General features: G+C 34.8%; 1 protein-coding gene and 1 pseudogene across 1 annotated transcript; both read right to left on the bottom strand.

The window, feature by feature from the left end:
• Positions 1-545: 545 nt before the first annotated feature.
• On the bottom strand, positions 546-4,542 carry LOC120253614 (60S ribosomal protein L34-like). The gene is made up of 4 exons (XM_039261918.1): positions 4,537-4,542; positions 3,577-3,669; positions 709-827; positions 546-645 (listed from the first exon to the last, which is right to left on the bottom strand). Exons 1-4 carry the CDS (start codon positions 4,540-4,542, stop codon positions 546-548), a joined length of 318 nt encoding a protein of 105 aa, XP_039117852.1.
• Positions 4,543-8,362: 3,820 nt separating this feature from the next.
• On the bottom strand, positions 8,363-11,019 carry LOC120253613 (annotated as a pseudogene).
• Between the last annotated feature and the right edge of the window lie 14,294 nt (positions 11,020-25,313).

The following is a 25,313-nucleotide window of genomic DNA, read 5'->3' as shown; positions in this document are numbered from 1 at the left end:
CAGCTTACAGAAGCAGCTCCCAAATTCATATTTTAATGGTGTCAAGACTATAGGTTTCAATTTCATTGAGCTAATAGGAGTTGGGTGAAACAATGAGTTACACTGAAAGTGCACATTGTAAAAAAGAATAAGACATTTTGAAAACCAGATACATACAAGGAAAAAGCTCAATGCTGAGATTCCTTGTAAGCAAGAATTTATAATCATCAAGCATAAAGCTCTGATGATATAATGATTTATTTTCAACTAATACAAAAACATCATGCATTTTTAAAGAGAAAGACACGATGCATGGATGAATTGAGTATGAAACACACACAAAATTCAGTTTTGCACTTATCTAATTGAATTTTTAGTCATAAAACATGTTTTGAAAGATCATTCTTATTGATTGAAACAGTAATTAAAACCAATGTATGTCACAGAAATACAACAAGTTAGATGGAAGTACAGCAACCACTTGGTACAATTTTCATCATCATCATCATAGAATGTAAGCAAAATTCTTCACAGTAAATGATAACTAAGAAACTTGTACCAGTAATCTAGCCCTTTGATGACAGTTTCTCTTTGGCCTTCTGAATCTTGAGAACTTTCTTTACAATCTTTTGCTCTTCTACCAGAAAAGCCAGGATAATCTCGTGACTGAGCATGAATAAAAATATAGCAAAGTAACCAACATAACAGTTAACATACTAGAATAGAGACATTAATAACCTTTTCCTCACTGCACTTCTAGATAACACCCCACTATAAGCACGATTCACAGTTCTACGGTTCCTGGATAATCTTAACCTCATATACTCTACAGGTCTAAGGTGAGGAATCTACAAAAATGAAATAGAAAAATGGCATTAAATGGTTCTCAAGTTTCATTGAGAAGAGTTGGATAGATAAACTAAGATACAATCTAAATTCAGTAACCCGAATTATGATATAAGAAGTGTTTGGCTCTTGTTCCTTGGAAGCTCGACTATTAAACCAAGAACAATGGATGTTATTCTAGGATAAGTTAATATAAAAATGGGGCGGTATTTACTCAGTCTAACCAGGATAAGAGACAACCTTAATGAATGGTGGAGGTAACTAATGCCGATTTATTTAATGTGGATAGATAACTTCAGTTCCTTTACTGGTACTCATGATTTATGCAGCTGCCAGTGAGTCACACAGCAAACCTCAAAATCAAAATAAATAAAAAAAAAGTCCCAACTGAGGCAATTATAGAATTTGTTGCCTCATATGGCCAAAAAAAAAAAGAAAAAACGGTTGAATGCAATAATCATGCACCTCTGACAAGAGGTATACAAATGACCCAAAAAAATGCGCACAACGAGTATGAAAAAACAAAGGAAAAAAAGGTGACAATGGTAGTAAGTTGAAAATAAAACCCAAGAACAAATGGAACATATAGATATGAATGGGATATCACAAATTTAAAGGAATACAAGGCATAAAATATCAATGAGCATCAACGTCCACAAACATAAAGGACTGAAAACCCTAATGCACATTCTCCATCAAATGAAAAATTAAGGTAATAGAAAACATATATGACACACCCCTTGCTTGCGTATACCGCAAATGCAGGGAAGGTCGAAGTAATAATATACCCCGGTAAATGGGTAGTCGAATCCATAGGGAATAGTTGCTCAGAAACACAAAGTATTTCTATTTAACTATAATGAAAACCAAGTTGTGATTTGATTCAAAATATTAATGCAAAGAAAATTAAAAGGGAAAAGAGAACAAGAAAGAGTAGGGAAAAGAGGTAATCAATGGTAAAATGGGGTACTCGGACAATGCTCACCAAAGAACTATTGTTTCAAGTGCAAGACTAATATTATATCTCCTTATTGAAGTTTAATGAGTCATGGAGATCCAAAGACACACAGTCCGAAACCTAAGGTCAACTGTGACTAACCCTTTACACTATGCCCCGGTGGAAAGGGATACTCTCAACGCCTCACACTGTGTAAGACTCCTTGAAGCTCTAGGGATTCCAGTGATAAATCATATTCTCTAATATAGATCTAACCCTTTGGTCCAGGTGAAGACCCCCATAGTCACAATTAAGCCCTAACACTAAGAATTACTTCAACACTTCACTCTGTTGCTTGCGTAACTAAGCCCCAGTGGAGTTTGTCTCTTAGTACTTCACTCTATCACGACCGCAAAGAACTCTTACAATATGGAGATAGGATAAATCACATCGGGAGGGAAAGGGGGTGTTCCGCTATCTCTCGACTCACCCTCTCAACTCTCTTCAATCTCGCTAAGTCTAACCCTAATGAAGTTGTCACCCCTTCAAAGGATTACCTAGATGAATTCTCAACCCTAGTGTCACTCCAATAGAAAATCAAATCCACAAGCACACAAGATTGAAACTCAATTAAAACATCAATTAAAGAAAACATAATAAGAGTCAATGAAATATAATCATCATAAGGTTTACAAGTCCAAGCACCCACTAGGGGTTTAGCTCTCCATGGAGCAATACAAAATCAATAATGAAATCGAAAGTAAGTGCAAGTAATCGATAGAGATAGCCCCTTTATCGTCCGTGTCGATGGTCTTGAGGAGTTGCCTCGTCTTCTCCAAAGATTCTCTTGTCAAGACTAGGGCACACCTCGCAGAATCAATGCTAACGAAAGCTCCCCCAATAGCTCTCCTCCAAAGAAACTTGATGTCAAATACCATAGAACCACTCCTAACCCAACAGAAGCCTCTCCAAACCCTAGCCGCGCTCTTCCTAAAAGATAAGCAAAAGATAGGAAGAAGATCCCCAAATAAAACTCTCAAAGCGGTATTTATAGGGTTGAAATCGGGCATCCACACAGACGTATGGATTTCCAGGCCATCTTTTTCTGCGCGCTGTGAACAGTAACTGCTATAGTATTTTCAAAAGTAAACTGCTACAATACTTCACCGAAATGCTTCTGAATTCACTTTCTTCATCAAGGCCGCATGATTGGGCACACATCCATATAGTAGATCACGTCGCATCTTCAATTCAACCACATTGACGAAGCTCTTAACAATGTTGCACAAGTCGGAACATATGAGTGTGACAGTCTTTGTGCCCCTCCACTTTGTGGATTTCCTTAAGCATAATGGAGGTTGGCACACACCCACATGTCTATGAGTACAACTTGTGCCTTGACCCTTGTTCGATACAAGACTTTCATCAACAATCGTGTCCATGATCTACTTTTACTTCCTTTCTTCCAAACTTGAATCCATGACCCTAAATGCACAAAAGAACACAAATACACATGAATGAGCTATAAAATCTGATAAAAGTAATACTCAATGGAAGAAAATTATACTTTGTATTACTTATACACAAGCACTTATCAATATACAACTGATAAAAATATGTGATTTGCAAATGGTGACAGAATAGATACACAGACGCAAGCAAAATATAACATTTTCCTGGAACAACAGAAAAACAGTGACAAGCTTATGGCATTCAATACTTTAAGTAGGTTAGAAACTTAAAAACAACCTTATAACCTCAATACAATCATACAAACAATGAAGAAAAAATTAGGGGAAAACAAGGTTGTATACTCCTTTAATTCTCTTTCCAGTTACTGGGCCCTTTGGCCCTCTCGCCCTTTTCTTGGTGTATTGGTAAATAAGCTTCCCACCTTCATTTTTATACTAAATCATTCAATAAATTTAAAAAGGCAATTAACAAACAGCATCACATCCAAATTTAGATATCAACCTACTCCAAAGTTAAAAACTTAAACACTACAAACTAAAAAAACAAACAGAACCGATGAGAATGAAAAAAAGAGTAATGTATGTAGATCAAAATTCAAATGCAATGGATCGGATATATGATGTAAAATTCAATAAGATAAACCATATGATTCCCATAACATCATAAAACCCCTTAACAGACATCCACCCTGCACAACATCCCATGCCATAACATAAAAACATGATTTTGAATTAAGAAATAAAAGAAAAACATAGAAAACAATATAAAACAATTTGAAACTTTGATTTAAATCTCAATAAAAACAATTGCTAATGTTACTGATAATCTCAGTGAAAACAAACAGATTAAAACTTAACTTAAATTTGATATATTACAATAGAACAACTATACTTGACAATATAAATTACAAGGATGATAGCATCATATGTAAATACAATCGAAACCAAGAAGACAATTCCCAAATCCTTAATTTACTAATAGATTACTCCATGTGCATTTTCATAATTTGGATACGAATTTAACAATTGAACACAATAATTTCCATACCATGTTCAGACTAAACACACCCAAAAATATACATTGATAATTTGATCCCTGAAACAGAAATAAACAAGAGAATGAGTTATTTGTATCCCAAACACTATAGCATATCACATATATATGATACATATAATAAGAGATAAATAGTTGATATCCCAAACACTATAGCATATCACATATATATGATACATATAATAAGAGAGAAATAGTTGATGCCTGATTTTGTCCCCAAACCCAAAGCCTACTCATACATACTGTACCATCATTTTTTCGTGGTTCAACCTATAAATTATTTCAACAAATTAGGTCTTCTAATTAAATACCAAATAATAAATTGTGCTTTTTTGTGCTTTAACAATTGAAAATTTCTGTTCATTTGATGTTCTCTTTCTATTTTCTGTCAGTGACTAACATCATCCAACAAACAAGAAAATGTTAGTTCATACTCATGCCAGATGTTGATGCTGATAAATTATCCGCATATGCATTCATGATGAACAAAAAAAAAAGATAATAAATAAAATAACAAAATTTTTCCCCATGTAAACAATAACGACCACTAGGATTCGGAGTGACTACTTAAAAACAAAATGTCTGGATAAATCTATGGATTAATTAGCAAAAATACTGAACTATAGAAATCAATGGAGATAGTGAACAGTTGTACATCAGATGGTCATGTTGGTGAGACAAAGACTTCTTTGGGTTAAAAAAAAAAAGAAAAATAACATAAAAACAAATAAAATGTTATAAAAAAGTGTATATGAAGCATACATCTGGCTCATTCTTTTAAACTTTGTCATATATATAAAATGCTTAGAGTAAGAAAATAATTAATGGCAGTGGAGGTCCCAGTGAAACCAGATACGCAATGGAATTGAGAGTAATGCACACCCTTTTATGTAATAATTTTGTTTCTCTTTTTCTAATCCAGTACTAACAACCATTTTTTTACCCACATTTTATATCAACACACACCATAATACCATACCTGGCTAGCAAGTAGCAACCCTTTTTTATTTTATTCATTTAATTATTATTTTTCTTTTTTAATTTCCCTCATTTGTAGTTGATTCATCCCACTCTTCCTTATTGCGGAGATCCAAGGGTACAACTAGAATAACTTTTTCAGATTATTAGTCTAGTAGATTTTAATTACATATGCTTATCATAATCTTCTTTTTTTGTTTCCTAATCTTTTGGTAGGCGTCTATAATCTATGTAAGATGTGCTTGATGATTTGGTTTCTTTAAATATAATAAGATCTACACCTAAAGAATTAAGTTAATATAGAAATCCAAAGGGAAACCACATTTATGGCATTGGCATCACGGCATGTGCAACCATGCAAACAAATTAAACATTAGGCTAATAAACAACAATTATTAAATCCACCAATGATAAACTAGGTTGATTAATTAAACTATATTAAACCAATTGCTAATGCTTAATGAATTGTTTGAGATAATAGAATTTACCAGAGTTGATCAACTCGGGATCCACAATTATTAGGCCCTGCCTAGTTTATAATTGACTACCCAGAGTGATCTCCAACTCAAGAATAGAACAAGCTGTCTGAAGATCCGTAATAACACCTTAGAGACCAATAGAAATATTAGGTCAAATGGTGGAGCAAAGAAGGGATATAAATTCCCCATCTTTATTGATTCAGTCTCACAAAACACTACATGATGGAGAGACAGATAGCTGCTTAAAGAACTCAACAAATGAGAATTTCGATCGAAGTTTTGAAACCTCAGGAGAAGGCAATCTCAATAACAACGGCAAGAAGGAAATTACAATTAATACAGTTCAGATGACTGATAATGTGGATTCTACTTAAAATCCAGCAATATTTGGTAATTGGGAAGATCATTTGTAGGTCAATCATCTCACAAAGTACTTGATGGCAATGAAACTGATAGCTACTTAATCATATTTAAAGGTGACCATGGTGGTGAGATCTATGGCGATTGGCAATGGCGGTGATGGTGTTGATGGAGGAGGGAATGTGATGGAGGTTTCAATGGAATTGGATTAGGGTTTTAAAGGTGATGAAGATGGGTTAAAAAGGATTAGTCCTAATTATGGACAGTGAAATGGACCTAATCATGATGGGTTCCCTTAATCATATTTAATGAATTAATTAAATGGGGTTGAAGTTGTGGCCATTGTTTAAGATGGGGTTAAAAAAGGTTAGTCGTATTAATGGACAGTGAAATAGACCTAACTTCCTAATTAAGGGTTACCCTCAATCATTTTTAATGAATTAATTAAGGGTGGCTCCCAAACTCCCAATTGTATTAATTATTTTTAATATATAAACTTAATTGAGTATGGTAATAATAAATTAATATATTTGTATTTTTGGCATTTGGTATGGTATTAATAAATTATTATATTTGTATTTTTGGCATTTGGTATAGTATTAATAAATTATTATATTTGTATTTTTGGCATCATATTTGACACAGTATCAATATATTAATATATTTATATTTTTTGATTATTTGTGTCTAATGAATATATTAGTATTTTTAGCGTGAGTATTTGATCGTGTGTTAATATATTAATATATTTATATTTTATATAGACCCTGTATTCTAAGTCTGATCTAATATATTATTATATTTGTATTTGACACGGTATTAATATATTAATATATTTATATATTTGTCATGGTGTTTGGCATAGTATTAATATATTATTATATTTGTATTTTGGCACGGTATTTGGCACGGTATTAATAAATTATTATTATTTTTTAAATATATTTAGTACTGCGATTTAACCTCATCGTAAAATTTTTAATCTGATATATTTTAGCAAAAATTTTAAAAATATTTTTAAAAAAATTTATATATTTAACACTGTTTGTTAATTCCGTATCCAATGTTGTGACAAATTTGTCACAATTTTTTTCCGCGCCAATTTTTTCAATGTCCATTTGACATTTTTTTTTTTACAGTGATTTTCACCTAACCATTTATATAATTGGATTATCTAGTAAAATATTTTTACTTTTATAGGATTATTTATTTATTGATTTGTGAAAATGGTTGCTCGTCTACTCAGGCGATTATGCCATTTATGTGTTTTTGCTTGTATGAAAACTTGGAAAGCTTTTTGACATTTATTTATGGACATCAGTTTTGTTTTTATTTCTAAATATTCTAGTCTCCAAATAAACTGTACTTAATCCTGATAGTGGAGGTTAAGCATTGACTTTGTAGACAATAGTTTTTGGAAAATGAGACAATAGTTTTGCACTGGTCCATCGGTGAAATAATAGCATCTTCTGATATTTAGTCTCAGGTCACCAAGGGTAAATAAATAACCTCCATTACCTGAGAATCTACTACCTTTCTTTTTGCATTTCTAGTCTGGATATTTCTTGATTGAAATATTTGTGGGTTAATGATTACATTTAACTTGATTATGCTACATGCATGCTTTCTTTTAAAATGTTAACCAACTAGATCTTGTATTGGTCATGATTATTTTGTATATCTTAGATTAGAATTTTTGTTTACAAATTTTTGATTATTTGCTGGGTTAGTAAGCCCATGAAATTGCTTTAAATCTTTTTCAGATCAAGAGCTGTAGGCCAGAGTTTGTTTAGCATAGCAAGTTACCAATAGTTATATTTTCCCTATGGAGTTGTATCTTGTGTTATTATATTTGGTTGTATAGACGTCAAATCTTGCACTTTGGGACATGTCTATATTCTGGTCATTTCTGTATCTGAACCTTTAATGTATTCCTTGAGTTGTGCACATATTTTGTATTTCTATTAGCTTGTTACATTCTCCACTCTGAGTTAACTTCTGAGGTTTTGTAGGTTTACTAGGTTCACACCCTGTGGGACTACGGCCATTTGTCCTCGTGTTGGGTTCAACTTGGCCATGTCCAGGGAGTGACAAATATGATCCCCATATATGATTGAGAAATAAATGGCATATATGTTAAAAATCTCCAAACATCTATATTGAGAAATAGAAAGAAAAACCAACAATATGAAGAGAAACCAGTTTTCTAATAATAATAATAATAATAATACAAAATATTGTTTTCTTCAATGCAAAACTAAGGTGCACTCACCACCTCCATAAACTCTCTATCCTCAATGAGACGCTTCAACACATGGGGCAAGAGACAAATCTCCAATGCAATACTTCCCTTCTCTGATCCTGGATATACAGTAATCTTCCCATCAAACTTGTTTGCCCCTCCACTACGAACAACAATAGGTTTTCCCCAGCTAAAGTCATTTCCATACACATCAAACCTTGGGGAGCTTCCTATGAACAAATCACAAGTAGTAAATTGACTAAAGTCAGTAAAAGAGGGACACTTCGCCCATGAATCAAGAAACTTTATAATTTTATCATGAGTCACAGATGCCACTGCTTCATTAAGCAATTTTGCAGCCCATCCCAAGCTTTCTCCTACCATCTCTCCTGCTAAGATTCTCACCGTGTTTGCTATTTGTATAGAATTACCCATGTATGCTAATGGTAAAGGAGGATCCAATCTTGATCGATTTCCCATGGCCAAAAAATAACCTATTGGCTAATCAGGTTTGAGGCAACGAGCTCTAGTCACACTTTAGCACACATGAGCTAACAAGGCTTAGAGGGATGAAATCTTATTGGTTTGCGTCTCTTTGTTTGCTTTTTGTCTTTAGCTTTGCAATTACTTGAGCTGAGAAATGTAAGGCACACTCATCAAGTTGTGGAGGACTATAACTCTTAATGAGATCTTGAGGTTGCTGAAATGGTAAACGAATGGGAGGTGTGCAAGAGTTAATGAACCAATGCTCAAGAGATTACGGAAATGTGATTGAATGAGAACCGGTTCTTGAAATCCCAGACCATGAGTTCATGAAGTGCCAAAACGAGAATCCATCGGCAATGATATGGTTAAAAGAGAAGCCAATGAAGATGCCGCCATCTTTTAGTTCAGTGACTTGGGCGGATAGGAGTGGGACTGATTGGCCTTCAAAGTTCAGAGCTCCATTGAGATGGAAGAAGAGATGTAGTATTGGAGGAACAGAGATAGAGTTGACAATGTTCGAGATTGTGACTTCATTGGCAACGGCATGGATGAATTTAGCACCTTCGTCATTGCAAGAGATGTGATAGTTCCGAAAAGGTAGGTGTTTAAGGTAAACACTCAATCTCACAAGAATTTAAAACACACACATGCAAGAGAAAGAAGACACACAAGTTGGTTACCCAGTTCGGCACAACTTTGCCTACATCTGAGGGACCAAGCCTGAAGAAACAATCCACTAAAAAAGGTGATAGAATAAAAAGTACAACACTCCCTTACTCACTCAAGACAAAGAATACCCTTTTAAGATTGCTCGATGCCCACTCTCCACAATCCTCACTAAAGGGTCTCTCACTCGTGACTCATCCTAAATCTTCAAGCAGGATATCTTATATAGACACACCTACGTCCATTAGATCCTTCCTCTTTTAGAATCCTCCGTGGCTTCCTAACTTGGACACCTTCCAAAGTTAAATATTGCAACACCTAGTTACAACTCTGCCCAGTTTACTGAACATGACTGAATTCTAGCCAGTTACCACTGAACTTTTGACACCTTCAACTCTCCTTGCTCCTTCAGTCCGCTTTGTAGCAATTGACTTGTTCTGAGCTCCTCTTGCCTACAACCGCTTCCTTTCTCACATCACTTTAGCAGGTCCCTCTCCTGAGGGTTGTTCCTACCAAGGCACACGCAACCATCTCATCGAAGATGGTCACCGAAGATCTCCCGATCTTCTTTCCAAACTTGGTCCAAGTTTGGTCTTCACATGTGATCTTCATTTGAATCATGGAAATATTGGTACTAAACTTGATCTCCTCTCATCCAAGTTTATTCTTCAATATCTTCATGTATGATCTCTGATCATCCATGCTTGGATGTTAAAATCTTCAATCAAATCTTAAGTAATCTTCAGTCAATCCTCCATATATGATTTGTCTCCTTGAATAGCTTCATCCATAATTAGACTTCTTACTATTTTTTACTCCATGATAATCATCTCTCAAAGAATAATACCTCTTTCTTTAAATTAGATCTTTCATAAAAGGAGTTTTACGAAAGTATGATTTATCATTCCGAATCTTACCAAGAATAAATTAAATCATACCCAAGATGAAATTTACCCATTTTTGATGAGATCCCTTTATCTTGATCTTCTTTCCAAAAATAGATTTCTGCCAAATGATCCATTTAGAGGTATTTCTCTAATTATACTCTCCATCATGATCTTGTAAACCTCATATCTTTATATGCCATGTCACCAAGCTTTAGTCACATCATTATCCTAGTCACTTCTCCTTTTTGCCAAGTCATCATAGCCACGTCATCTTCCATTACCATGTCATCTCTTGACTTGTCATATAATGCCAACTCAAGTGTTCAGACCTAACAAGATGCATACAGAGAAAGATGGTGGTGTGCTTTCATGTGTAGTAATAGTGAGACGACCAGCAACAAGGGGAAGAAATGATTGAGTGTTGAAGAGAGAAGATTTGAGGGAGTCAACGATAGAGTTAATAGATTTAGAAGAGCATGGTTTGGAGAAGAGAATACCTTTTTGGATGTAACCTATGGAGATTATCTTCAGATCCCATGGTGTAAGGTGGATTATTTTCTGTTCTTTCTTCCCATCTTTGTGTGAGGGCTGCACCAAACATCTTGAAAATGTGAGAACTTCATCTCCGGCCATAATTTCGTCCAGTCCAAACTCGAAGTTTGAATTAAACTGTTCCTTGTGCATTGAGCACCTCTGAACAAAGTGTCAAGAGACTTGGAGTTATGGAGGAATAGTGAATTTATGAAATTCACTATGAAGGAGAAAGGAATCATTTTGATGTAACTAGTCTAGGAAAATTTTGGCTGATATCATTGATGCCCTTGCAGGCTAGAGCCGGTAAATTTTGTGTTTTTATTTATTTTTATTTTTTTAATGTAGATAAATCACCATAATTTTCTACTTTATTTATAATTCAATTATATTTTGGGGGAATGTCTGGTTCTCAACTTGCAGTAGAGTAGTTAAATTCATTGACTATTCGGTTATTACAACAATAACTGAGTTGACAAACTAATTAATCCAACTTGATTTTAGTTGAATATTTTTTTTTTTTAATTTTGTCATTGGTAGATATAGAAATCTATACATACGTGTGGAATGCTTTTTTCCACTCCCGCAAAGGATATTTTAGGGTGACATCGTGATTAACAAAAGACTTGTTTGCTGTGATTTGATAATTAAGAAATCCATTAGTTTGAGGATAGGCATGAAGCTAAGGTAACGACAGCTCACATCAATTCTTTTCTTAAGAGTGGCAAGCGTGCCCACTTGATTGGAGTTTGTCTCTTTCATGGTAAAAAAGGCACATAAAAAATAAATAAATATAAAAAAACAAGATTAGAAAAAATATATTAAAACTTTCCGCAGCTAGTAGAATGACGTTATATCTTGTTTTATAGCTTTCCTTCTTGTTAATACATGTGGTTTATCTATATTTTCAATATATATATATATATATATATATTAAAACTAATGGATTTGCCTTCGCTTGCCTATTAATGAGTAAAACTTATATTAATTGCCAATTTTGATCTACCCCAAATATTAAAGCACTTTGTTCCTATGGAAGGGATCATCGTGTTCAAATTTCATCAAATGGTTGATGAGCAAAAGTCACTTGTGAATGGACAATTGTAGTCTCTTCATGCACTTGGTAGTCAATTTGCTTGTTTGTTGAGTGGAATTGAAAATTTAGAGAAAATTCATGAGTTATATTTTTAATTTGTTTATATTCATAAAGTGTTGTAGGAGGCTTATGCAACTTGCATGTAACAAAGTAATCTTTATTATATTAATTCATTTATTTCATGAATAGACTATGTGAAAATGCAGACAATCACAAATCAAAGACATGTGCATGCATTGAATTAATCCCTCGATATATCTATCATTTCACTTTATATGAGTCTAGATTTGAACCTGTCTCATCAGCAGGATAAGAACACCTTATTTAGGGGATTTTGTGTCAAAGACGAGGGTGTTGGCTCAACTTTAAAATGTATATTAATCAAATTTTTCTTAATTTGACATATTTAATTCTTTTAATAATAGTGTGAAAATAATAAAACAAAGAAGTCACAATAAGAAAAAAAATATATATTTTTTAAAAAAAAATAAGAAAATGTATTGCATTAATATTTATATGAAAATTCTCAAAATTAAATAAAACTAAGCATAGATGAGAAGAGTGTTTCATTGTATTTAAAAATAATAGAATTACAAAAACAAAATAAATTAAGTGGAGACTTGCAAGCCATTTCTATGAATTTTTTTATGAAATTTGAAAAATATATTAAATTTTGTTAAAATAAACGATAAATAAAATTGATTCAACAACCACCTTATATTAGGATGATAATTCCTACCCTTACTCTCAGTGGGTGATTAATTTTTTTATATATATAATATTGATTGGGATAAATGATTTTATCCACCTAAAAAATTCAACAATTCCGATCACTCCAGCAAAGATCTGTCCCAATCTAATCTAGATGCAACTCATACCAAATTACAGGAGATATTTTAAACAGATCTAAATGCAACTTTGACCAAATAATCGGAGGCATTTAAACACTGGATTTGTGTGTGTGTGTGTGTGTTCGAAGGTATTTTAACACTGGATTTGCTGGATTTGTGTGTGTGTGTGTCTGTGTGTGTGTTCGGAGGCATTTTAACACGAGTTATGCTATATAGAACGAAAAGATCACACGAAACCAGCCACACGAATGATGTGGTTGGTGACGTGTATTTTTTTTTAATTAAAAAAAATTAAAAAGAGAAGATCACACGCACAACTCTACCCTAGTTTATGTGTGTCTCTCTTGTGTGGGTCTCGGCCGCCGCTTCCCTCCCCCGCGACCGGCCACCTCTTCCCTCCACCGCGACCGCCCGCCGCCTCGGCCTTCGCCTCCCTCGTGATCTCTCTCTCTCTCTCGCTTGGCTCTCTCTCTCGCTTGAGTGTGTGCTCCCCGGCCGCCATCCGCCTCCCCGCCTCGGCCTCCATCTATCTCCCGCCTCCCAGCTCTGGCCCCCAGCCGCGATCCCTCCACCGCTCTCGGTCGCCGTTCCCAGCCTTTGCGTTCCTTCCCCGCTCCCGGCCGCCGCCTTTCTCTTGTTTGGCTTTGCAGAGAAACTAGGGCACATGTCATTGGTACATAAGAGATAGAGAACGGCGGGCGGTCCGGTAGTGCACGGGAGCGGGGGAGATGGACGGCGGCCGAGAGCACACACTCAAACAAGAGAGAGAGAGAGAGAGAGAGAGAGAAGACACGCACAACTCTGCCCTAGTTTATGTGTCTCTCTCGTGGGTCTCTGGCCGCTTCCTCCCCGTGACCGCCGCCTTCCTTCCCCGTGACCGCCGCCACTCCCGACCTTCGCCTCCTCCTCATGATCTCTTCTCTCTCCTTTGCTCTCTCTCTCTCTCTCTCTCTCTCTCTCTCTCTCTCTCGTTTGAGTGTGTGGTCCCGACCGCCGTCCGTCTCCCTCGCTCTTGGCCGACATCTGTCTCCCGCTCCCGGCCCCCGTCCCGGTCGCCGCATCCCTCCACCGCCTCGGGCCTCCGCTCGGCCTCGGGCCCCTCTCCCACTCCCGGCCACCGCCTCTCTCTTGTTTTGCTTTGAAGAGAAACTAGGTCACATGTCAGTGGTACACAAGAGATAGAGAGCGGCGGCTGATCCGGTGGTGCACGGGAGCTGGGGAGACGGACGGCGGCCAGGAGCACACACTCAAACGAGAGAGAGAGAGAGAACCAAACGAGAGAGAGAGAAGAGAGATCACGTGTTTGATCTTCTTGTTTTTAATAATTAAAAATAATAAGACGCCACCGTACCACATCATTCGTGTGGCTGGTTTCATGTGATCTTTTCGTTCTATATAACATTACTCAATCACCTTATATTAGGATGATAATTCCCTCCCTTGCTCTCAGTGGGTGATTAATTTTTTTATATATATAATATTGATTGGGATAAATGATTTTATCCACCTAAAAAATTCAACAATTCCGATCACCCCAGCAAAGATCTGTCCCAATCTGATCTAGATGCAACTCATACCAAATTATAGTAGATATTTTAAACTGATCTAAATGCAACTTTGACCAAATAATCGGAGGCATTTAAACACTGGATTTGTGTGTGTGTGTGTGTTCGAAGGCATTTTAACACTGGATTTGCTGGATTTGTGTGTGTGTGTGTTCGGAGGCATTTTAACACTGGATTTGTGTGTGTGTGTGTGTGTGTGTGTGTGTGTGTGTGTGTGTGTGTGTGTGTGTGTGTGTGTGTCTGTGAGAGAGAGATCACATCATAGTGTGCCCAATGATGCGTGTCCAGTGTTCTCACGCAGAGAGAGATCACATCATAGCATGCCCAATGATGTGTGTCCATTGTCCTCATATGAGAGAGAAAGAGAGTGAGAGAGAGAGAGCGAGAGATCACGTCGAAGCATGTCCTCATGTGACCTTGATGAGAGAGAACAAGTAATCAAGGGCCAAGGTAACATGTAATGTGAGAGAGAAAACAAGTAACAAGGCCACATGTAAGGGATCACTGTGTACCTTGTCCGGAAGCACATGGTTGATAATTGATGAGGTTAGGCGATGAAAGAAGGGTAAATGGGAAGATTAGCACATAAGTTTGAAAGGTTATAGACCATGTCATTTTTGGTCGAGTCTACCATTTACATAATACTCTGTGTTTCAGTACATAGTTAGGAATGTATTTGAGTCGAGCTGTCGTGAGTGGCTTAGTGTTCGATTTAATAAAAACTCGTTTGTGTTCAGCTCATATTGTAAACAAGTCAAATTTAAAATTTATTTTCAAACTCGATTAATAAACGAGCGAAATTTGAATAGCCAAAAACTCATCTCGTTTTGGCTCGCGAACACAGTTCACGAACACAACTCGCTAACAAGCTCGTGAACAAAGCTCATGAACAAGCTTGTTTATAAGCTCAGTTGTGAGCTTGTTTATATATATATATATATATATATTACATTAATATATATACTTGTATATTAAGGTCTAAACTATGTCATTGTTGACAACTTGAGTCATACATATAGGGTTGTAAACTACTATTCAAAGGCTCAGCTCGTTAATGTTGGGATCTTATCACTCTAATAAGGGAATTACCGTACGAAAAATACATACCAAACACAGCGTATAACAAAAATTTTAACAGCAAGTAAACATGATAAAACCTTAGCGCATGCCAGATATAGGATTAAATTCTAAATAAATAGATAGTTAAAAGTTATACCTTTCTGTTGATGACAATTCTAATCACACCCTTGTTTCCCCGAAATTGAAAGGGATTGCGAATCGCGACCCCCCTCTACTATCACGTACACACGAACGCATCTTGGAATCAATCAGGTATGCTAGTACCTCAAGAAACAACACTTGTTTCTTAGTTCGAATAGCAAGCACCCGAGATTCAAGAGAAAAGGGGATGTAGGCGCAGCGGCGGCGGTTTCCAACGGCGGGATCTAATGACGGCGGGCAAGGGAAAAGAGTGGATGGCGGTTAGGGTTTCTTAAGAGACAATCTCTCAATCACTCTATCTTTTTTTTCTCTCTAATCATATTAGGTTTAGACCATCTATTTATATTGGAAACCTAAAACACTAATTTACGAATAAACCCTTCACTCCTAATCAAATTCGGAATCTCTTTTTACTTGATTAATTAAACCATTTTAAATAACCAAATCGATTAGATTGGATCAACACTTAATAAGACCCAACCCGAATAAGCTATTCGCTCCACTTAATTTAGGTTTTTCACCAAAACCTAAATAGGTGTCCAATAAGTAACAAATACTGAACTTTGATCCCGGCATTCTTAGTGTGCAATCCTGTAGATCCATTTAACATTGACAATGAGCTTAAAAAATTTTAACGCTCATAAATCATAATTATTCTCTAGCAAGATAATACGTTTACCCAATATTAAATGAAGGTCAATTTTGAAAATTAACGGAACCTATCGCGACCTCATACAATCCTTTGCCACTGAATATCTTAATTAGCATAAGGCATTGAGGGATTCACCCTTATTTTAATGCTAATTAATTTCTTGATCTCTTAGTGAACTGAATATCCTATGACCAATAAAATAAGGTCATCTCACGAAAGACATACTAGTCTTAATTTATTTTCATTCCCATGAAAATAATTGACTAGGGACATTTTGAATATTGTTCTAGTTTATGCTTCAAGGTTTTACTATCCAAATCATTCATTTTATAACTTGAGCAGAACCAATATTCCAGGATATTTTATCTTATTAACTATGCATAGAAATAACAATAGATAAAATGATGCCTCATAATAATTATCCAAATAATAAGAGTTCAAACAATGTATTGGGGCTAGGGCTTACACTAACAGTTAAAAGCTAGGGTCAGCTAGTTCATTAAGCTAAATGAGCGATTCACAAGCCTATTGTTGAGTCTGTAAGATAAACGAGCCAAGCCTGAATACTACCAATCTTAGCTCATTAAATCTCATGAACATCTCGTTTAGTGTATAATTAAAAGATCATTTATAGGAATCATTAAGAGACTCATTTATAGTATCATTTGCAATTTTATTTGCAATAATCATTAATATAATCATTTATAGTGTCATGAACAAGCTTGTTTAACGGATAGTTAATAATATTACAAAAAAGAAATTATAGATTGTTACATCACAACGTTTATTTTGTTATTATTGTAATTATCTGTGAACTTATTTAAAGAAGATTTTAACAAGCTTGAACTCAAGCCTTAATGATTCCATAAACAAGCTTAAATGAATCTTTTATTAAAATGATCCTCAAATTCCTATCGAGTTGAGATGCACTTGATAATGATTCATTAAATATGTTTTAAATGATACTTTACTAAAAAAATAAAAAATAAAAAAAATAATTGAGCCTTAATCAAGCTAACAAGTCAAATCTAAGCTTCAAATTTTCTTAACAAGTTGAGCTCGAGCATGAAGCTTATAATCAGCTCATTTAAAATAGTAACGAGCCATGCTTGAGCTTGACAAATGAAGCTCGAAGAAAGCTTGGCTCGAGCTCGAGCTCGAGCTCGATTAAAATAGTAACGAGACAAGTTTGAACAAGGCAAAGCTCTGCTCGGCTAGGCTCGTTTATAGCCCTATACATGATCAATGTTGAGGATACAAAACTTTTTGATGGTAGAGTTCATATATTTGTTTAAATTATAAGTATATGCATATAAAATTTTGATTGTATAATATTAAAATAGTAAAATAATTTGTTTTGACTATTTCTGATGAGTTTTTATATCATAAAGTTAATGAATAATTTCATCATTGCCAATAATTTCATCATTGCCAATATTATTAAATACATCTTTTTAAATATAGCTTATTGGTGAGGACTAATGCCACCATTAAACGTAAGTGTATGTGCTGATCAAGTAATATAGTGTGCATAAAAGCAAGACTATTGATCCATGAGAATGTAGGAATCACTAATGCTAACTATACACCCTATTATCCAACCTGATTAAAGTGATGATAAAAGAAAGCTAAAAAAATTTAAATAGAATATCACAAATAATGACACTAGGCTGTCACAGTAAATAAAGCATTAAAGAAGAGGCGCCCGGGCATAGACTACACCTAGGACTAAAAGTAAATACTAGACAATGATGTAATTAAAACAGATAATACGTATTAGATAACCAAGATAGTTCCTAAAGTGTATTAATCCCTTTCTCAAGATAATTGATACAGATATCCCTATGACTGCATTAACACTGTAAACTCCAATCTGGAAATCAAACATGGATGTTTCAATTAGTTGATTCCTTTCTCAAAATAATCAATTCAAATCCCATACGAACACTAATTGGAATCTCTTCCTAATAGGTCTTCCTACGATTGCATTAATGATTAAAGAACCGTAACAAGATCGATTTCACTTGGGAGAATAAGGGTCATCACACACCGATCCTGCAGTGTTCTATCTCTAGGTTGACTTGCTAATTTCTTTAACTATGGTGGCCTTACACATAGTGGATCACTTGACTTTGCTTACATGAATTATACATGAATTTCTTGGCTCTCTCAACAATAGAAATCATGGTAATAGAGTATGCAAAGTTTAATCTCAATCGAAGTATTACAATATGAAAGATTAAGAAAGATTGAATCCAAGTCTCATAAAGCATAAATCTTAAGGTTCATCAATAGCCAAACACCTAATAAAACTAGTTCTCCATAATTTGGGAACAACAATCTAATCTAAAAATAGAACAAAAACAATAAAAACATTGAGACCCCCCTCAAGTCCCTTTCTCCCTAGATTGGCAACAATCTCCTTGATTTCGTTCTTACCTTGCCAAAAGTCCGCTAAAAAAACCGTTAAAACCCATATTTATACCTTTTACCTTATAGGGCTACTTATGGGTGTACCCACAGACCGTATGGACTTGGAGCTTAAGATTTTTTACTCTCAATGGGCAAATGAGTAGTTACTTAAGAGTATAAAGTAGCCCATAAGGTCTTCTCTCTAGTTCTTACGAGTTGGCTTTGCGGTGTTTGCCTAGATCGTAAGTGCTTTTGTTTGGTGCTTGCAACTAAAGCGTGCATGATCGTAAGTCTTACTTGTAAGCACTTTTGTCTTACACTTATACTCATGCATACTCATGTAAGCTCACCAGCAAGCTCATTTATTTGGGGCTTATAACCACAAGCCCTGCCATAAGTCTGGCCATAAGCTCTTTTGTTTGCTCAATTTCCATGTTGTGCTACCGAGGGGTCTTCTCCTCATCCTTATGGGCATAATTAAGTAGTCCGTATGGCTGTCTAGAATGCCTTGAATTGCTCCATAAACACCTCAAATTATTCCCTTGTGCTCTATATGCTCCTTTCATGCCCTTGGTACAATAAAATAATAAATTAAGCACTAGTTTGCTCACATTTCAACAAATAATCATGGCAAGTGTAAATGATCATAGCAAAAAAATGCAAGCATCCTCAAGCACTTATCAAATTCTATCATAACATGAGTCTTTGCTTGTCCTTAAGGAAAAAAAACCAACTAAAAATCAAGGTAGATAAGTGCTTAACCTCATGTCTCAAAATTGGTAAGTCTCAAGAGTATAAAGAAGAATCCATAATGCCAAATACAAAAAAAAAAACCAGTTCTAATAAAGAAAATAGTAAAGCTCCATTCAGAGTCTTGTCATGCATTTGTGTACAACTCTTTTTACTTCACCCTCTTCAACTGAAATACACTTGTACAATAGATACTTATTAGACTATTGGCGTCTGCTTTTTCTTTCTTTTGAGTGGTAGCTGCATATAGCTCCTAAGGTAGCCAATTTTTATTGGGTGCCAAGAGTGGCTTTCACACTTCAAGAGTGGTAGCCCATTCTACTATCTTACTTGGACAATAGCTTTCATGTAGCCCTAAGAGATGGCACTTGCTCTTACTAGGGCATATTGCATACCTCGGTATCCGACTTTTTGGGGAGTAGCTTCACACTTCAAGGGTGGTGGCTTTTTACATCTTCCTTTTTATCTTTGATCTTTTTGTCCTCAAAGGTTTATATTCCACCAAACACTCTAAGTATGTAGAGTGCTACAATAAAGAGATGCTCAAACAAAAATGCATAGACTAAGAATAGAGCATACTATTAGAGCCCAAAATAAATACTCAACACTTGTCCACTCCTTGACTACGAGACTACCACTAGACATTCAAGTATGCCTTCATCAGCGTCACACTTGGCATGCATAAAAATTTTAAATCCTACACCCTTCCCCCACACTTGAAGTCATACATTAACCTCAATATACAAAAAAAAACATGAAACAATAACCATATTAATTGCAAAGCAGGAGAAGGAAAATTGGTACTTCCTCGGTTAATTGAAGGTGTTATGAAGCCATTAAACCACCAAACCAGGCATGGTTCACTCTTATTATTCTAACATAGTAGGCTGCATACTCAGCACCAAGAAGTTGAGCACAGGTATGTAACACCTAAATTGAAGGGGTTAACCTTTTATCGCTCAAGTCTTGCAAGACAAGAGAGATCCATTATAGCTCAACAAACAAAAATAAAAAGAAAAGAAAAGAAAAATGAAAGTCACTAAAGAAAAACAAAATATACAAGTTTAATAGGGTGAATCCTTGCAAACTGATACAAAATACAATGAGAATATGAACAAAAAGTACAGTGAAGATTAAAAAAAATAAAAGTGCAGATCATCTACATCTCAGTCCTCAGGGTTAGTCGGTTGTAGTGGAGACACGAGAGGTGTAAAAGCTCAAGTGAGTGGAGGGACAAAGCGAATGAGGATATTGATGGCGCTTGTGAGGTCAGCATACATCCTGCTTTGAGCCTTCAGAATGAGGATATATAATAATTATTTTCTTGTATATAATAATGCTTTTATATGCTTGTATAACAATATTTTTTTTAGGCCCCCACCCATTTGAAGTCCATGCATGTAATAATTCTAGAACTGTCTCTATCTATTTTCAAAATTTTACAGATAATAATAGCCAAGGTTAGCTAAATTCTACACCAATCTTTACACCTAATACATAAATTCCACTTGAAAGTTGAAAGAGATATAAGAAAAGGTCAAAATCTAAATGCAATACATTTTATCATGCATCGGTATAATGATTGTGTTGCTTAGAGTCATAAATACCACTTGAATTATTTAGACTTATTATTTATGGAATAATTGAATGCCATGTAGCAATTTGTAAATGCCTAGTGTATTTATGGAAGTTAATTGTATTTTGTCCATTTACTTTTTATAGTACATTGAAATACATTGAAAGTATAAGTAATCAACAAAGAGCTCTTAGTATGTCTAAAGTCAGCACCATGTGATAAAGTTTTTTTCTCCTTTCAAGAAAGGTATTCACCTTTCTAACATGACTAATGTTGTTCGCATGTGAAATTTTCCTTAAACACTGACGGTGTGAGTCACAAACACATGCCAATAAGCACTCTCCAATGCCAAAAAAAGTTCGTATTTTCTCCTTTGTAGGATGACGTATAGGGTATATGATGATGTATAGGGTTATGTTAGATTGGACCTTATTGTTGTAATTATGCTATGCTTGTAATAACACTTTGCATATTTTACAAATATTGTAATCTATATTTTGATGAAATCAAATACAGGTTCTAATGTTAAATTAATCTATTTGTAATGTATTTTATTTTTTCAAATAGAATTTTGTCAAATTATGTGACAAAAAATCATGTCAATATCATCACTAAATTCAAAATCGTACGTAAACGTGACAAAAATGTGTCAATAATCATGTTAAATTTAAAAACGCGTGACAAAAATTGTGCCAAAAAAATTATCTTTGTGACAAAAATCAATCGTGCCAAAAACTCGTGACAAAAATCAGGTTGTACCAAAAACTGTGGCAACATTAACGGTGACAAAATAACCAAGCCAAAAAACCATACCTAAAACCTTGACAATATTAACCATGCCAAAAATCGTGACAAATAAAACCGTGACAAAATAACCATGTCAAAAACCATGCCTAAAATAGTGACAAATTTGTCACGGTTTTACTATTCTATGACAAATTATATTTGTCATGCATGCTATAGGCAAGGTTACTATTCCGTACTAAAGTCGAGTTTATCACGGTTTTTGGCTCATTTCGGTACCAAAATTTTGTTTTTCTTGTAGTGTTAGAGTTGTCTTATATTTTAATCAATACATTATGCACCCGGATCACATGTTTAGAGATGTGTGGCTGTAGAAGAATATAAACTCGAAATTTTTGATATGATTTTCTACATGCTTGACCTAGTCACATATATTATGTATTTTTTTCTATGAAAGATAATATAAGGATGCTGAAACTAAAATTGAAGGCTATAAAATTGATCTGACCTGACACTACTAGCAAGGATACTACTGCAGATGTTCTTAAAAATTCTACTCCAAAACCTGATGCTCAACCTCACAACTCAATTCATTGATCTTCAGCTGATTCAAATGGCAATGAGGAAGATGCAAATGAAGTCAATGGAAACACATTGGAAAAATGCGGAAGTCATCACTCGAAGTGCTTAATGTAAATCATGCTTAATTTAGGGCTTTTGAATTTCAAATTTAGCTTTTGATAAGTTGGTGTAAATATTCTAGTTGACTAATTTGCACATTATTTATTATACTTGCAAGTACGGGATGACACACAAAAGAAGGCGAACAACTTTAAAGGAGTTGTGGGCACTACCCCCTGAAGAAAATGTTCTCTTTAGTGCGAACCATCTAGGCCGACCCAATTAGTACGCGGACACAACCTGCTTTTTCCATTTTTAGGTATGCTCGCTCGATCTAGTCAATGAATTAGCCTCCAATATAATAGTTGGCATAAAGTGCAGAAAACATTGAAGGAAAAATTATTAAACTTCGTGGAGGTATGATTACATACTTAAATTTGAGTTATGATTACACTCGAATAAATTTCATTAGGTTTATAATATTAAACTCAAACTATTTATGATTTTCACATATAGTTGTGCTTTGTTCTCGAAATTCCAAAATACTATGTGCTTAAGTATTTGGGAAAGAAATGGAGAGATTACAAACATGATTTGAAGAAAAGACATTTCAAAAGGAAAGATGGACTGCAAGTGAACAAGGAGAAGTATCCAGAAGGGACGATTATATGGCAATGGAAGAGTTAATCGACTTTTGGTTTTCAAAGAAAGGAGAGGTTAGAATAATTTTCCCTTGTGATATTAAAATTGTTAAACCTTACTTGTGTGTCACTTCATGTACATGTCATTATGTAGTAATCAGAATAAGTTGGGGTTGCATCTAGAAAGTTGCAAAAAAATACACACACACATCATCGGGTTTGAAAAGTTTTGCAAGAAAAGAAAAAAAGAAATGGTAAGAAATTGTTATGCCTTGCAAGATCCAATTTCTTTGCTTTCTGATTTTTTTTATTAGGGTTTGCTATGTGGTTAAACTTTGCTTCTGTTGTTTTGGTGAGTTAGGATCTTAATAGTGGAAGGAAAATTGGTCGTCTTGAGTTTTTCAAAGCAACTCATACAAAAAAAGGATGGATCTTATGTGAATGCAGACTCAAGAAATTATGGTAATAATTAATCCTCTAGTACTCTTCATTTTAATTGCTTCCTTCTAAATCTTAGACTTTTTACAAACTTTTTACTTAAATATAGGAAAAAGCAAACGGAAAATGAGTTGAATATGAAGTAGTAGATGGGGATGGGGAAATGATTGAAGCTCAGATATTAGCTCAAGTAATTGGAAAGGAGGGACATGGCCGAGCAAGAGAACTTGGATTGGGTCCAACTCCTACAAGCTATTATGGATATTCTAGTAGTTGTGGTACCACAACATCAATCGGCTATTCAGTTGAATGTAGAGATTTAATCCATCAAATAGACCAGAGAGTAAAACCAATGGAAGAAGAGAGTGAGCAAGAACATGCTCACTACAAACCTCTTTTGACTTTCTTGCAAAATTAGTTCTCTGGAGCTAGTATCCCCATCACTAACATAGGTGGGCCAAGTTCACAATCTCAAGTATTTCAAAATTGTAAATTATTATCATCTTCAATTGTGCATTCTAAACATTTAATTTTAATTGAAGAATCAATCTATTGGACCTGAGATACCTGAGGCTAACATAGGCCAGTTCTAGTTCATGATTTTAGGTAATTGAAATTTAAAAATATTATTGTATATATCTCCTGAGATACCTGAGGCTAACATAGCTATTATCTAATATTTTAAATAGTAATTGTAGAATTAGTCTCTTGGATGTCAATGATGGCACTTCTACATTTTTGAAGATTTGAGACATGTTTCTTGGTTTTATTTTTATGTTTTGGTGATGTATCGACATTGAATAGTGATTATGTATGCGGTTTTTTTATAATTTATGTCTCATGATTGGTACAAACTTGAGTTTGTCAATGATTTGAAGATCTCTAAATTGGTTTATGTACTAGATATTTATTTGATTGACATGTCTAATATATTTGAATGTTTGGTTTAATGTACACTTTTAGAAATGGTTAATCTTTTACTTTTATATTCTGAATTCAAGTTCATGAAAATGATGTTTTGGTTTTATTTAGGTAAAAAAAATAAAAATAAAAATTGGATATTATTACAGAAAATTATTTGAAATTTTTCCAAAAAAATGCCAGCAAACAAATTTAACAGTTTGTCTCGCTAGATTGTGGCGTTTAGGGAAAAAAATGAATGCCATATTTTTGGTGTTTTTGTAAAAAATGCCAACATGTTTTTGATCTTTCAAACCACCCAACTGGCCAAAGAGGAGTTGTAGGCACACAACTAAAAGAAAAAGGAAAAAGAAACAAAAGGCTAGGAACAAGACAGGTTAAAACACTAAACCGACATTTAAAGCTGCTCCTTTTAGCCAGTTAGGAAGATTAAGCCCCAAATGAAAAAGGGATAACCCTTGACTCCTTCTCCCCTTAACAACAAGCAAATTGGCAAGAAAGTTCTGCTCACTGGGAATGAATTGTAAGTGAAAGCTAACCCATCCTCTAAGAACAAAGTGGATCTCCTCAATAGAGGTTTGATGCCTCCAATTGATGCTGAATTCCCGATTGCCCAAGGTCTCAATAGCAGATAAGCTATCACTTAAAATAGAATCAGGAATCCATCCCTTCTTTGTACAAATTAGGACCGCTATCTGGATGGCTTCTAACTCCGTAGCAAGACTGGATGAACAACAACAATTAGCAACACCTACCAACAAGATAATTTTATTATAAGAAATGAGAACAAAACCAAGCCCACTTAGAGTATCTTCACTGACCCAGGAGGCATCAATATATAGATTAAGAGAAGTTAAGTTAAAAGAGATCTCCGTTAAGCAAGATCGCCAATTTAATCTAGTATCTTC

Source organism: Dioscorea cayenensis, unplaced genomic scaffold (assembly GCF_009730915.1).
Source record: "Dioscorea cayenensis subsp. rotundata cultivar TDr96_F1 unplaced genomic scaffold, TDr96_F1_v2_PseudoChromosome.rev07_lg8_w22 25.fasta BLBR01000132.1, whole genome shotgun sequence".
In the NCBI taxonomy this organism is placed as follows: domain Eukaryota; kingdom Viridiplantae; phylum Streptophyta; class Magnoliopsida; order Dioscoreales; family Dioscoreaceae; genus Dioscorea; species Dioscorea cayenensis.
This window is presented reverse-complemented; position numbering and strand designations above follow the sequence as displayed.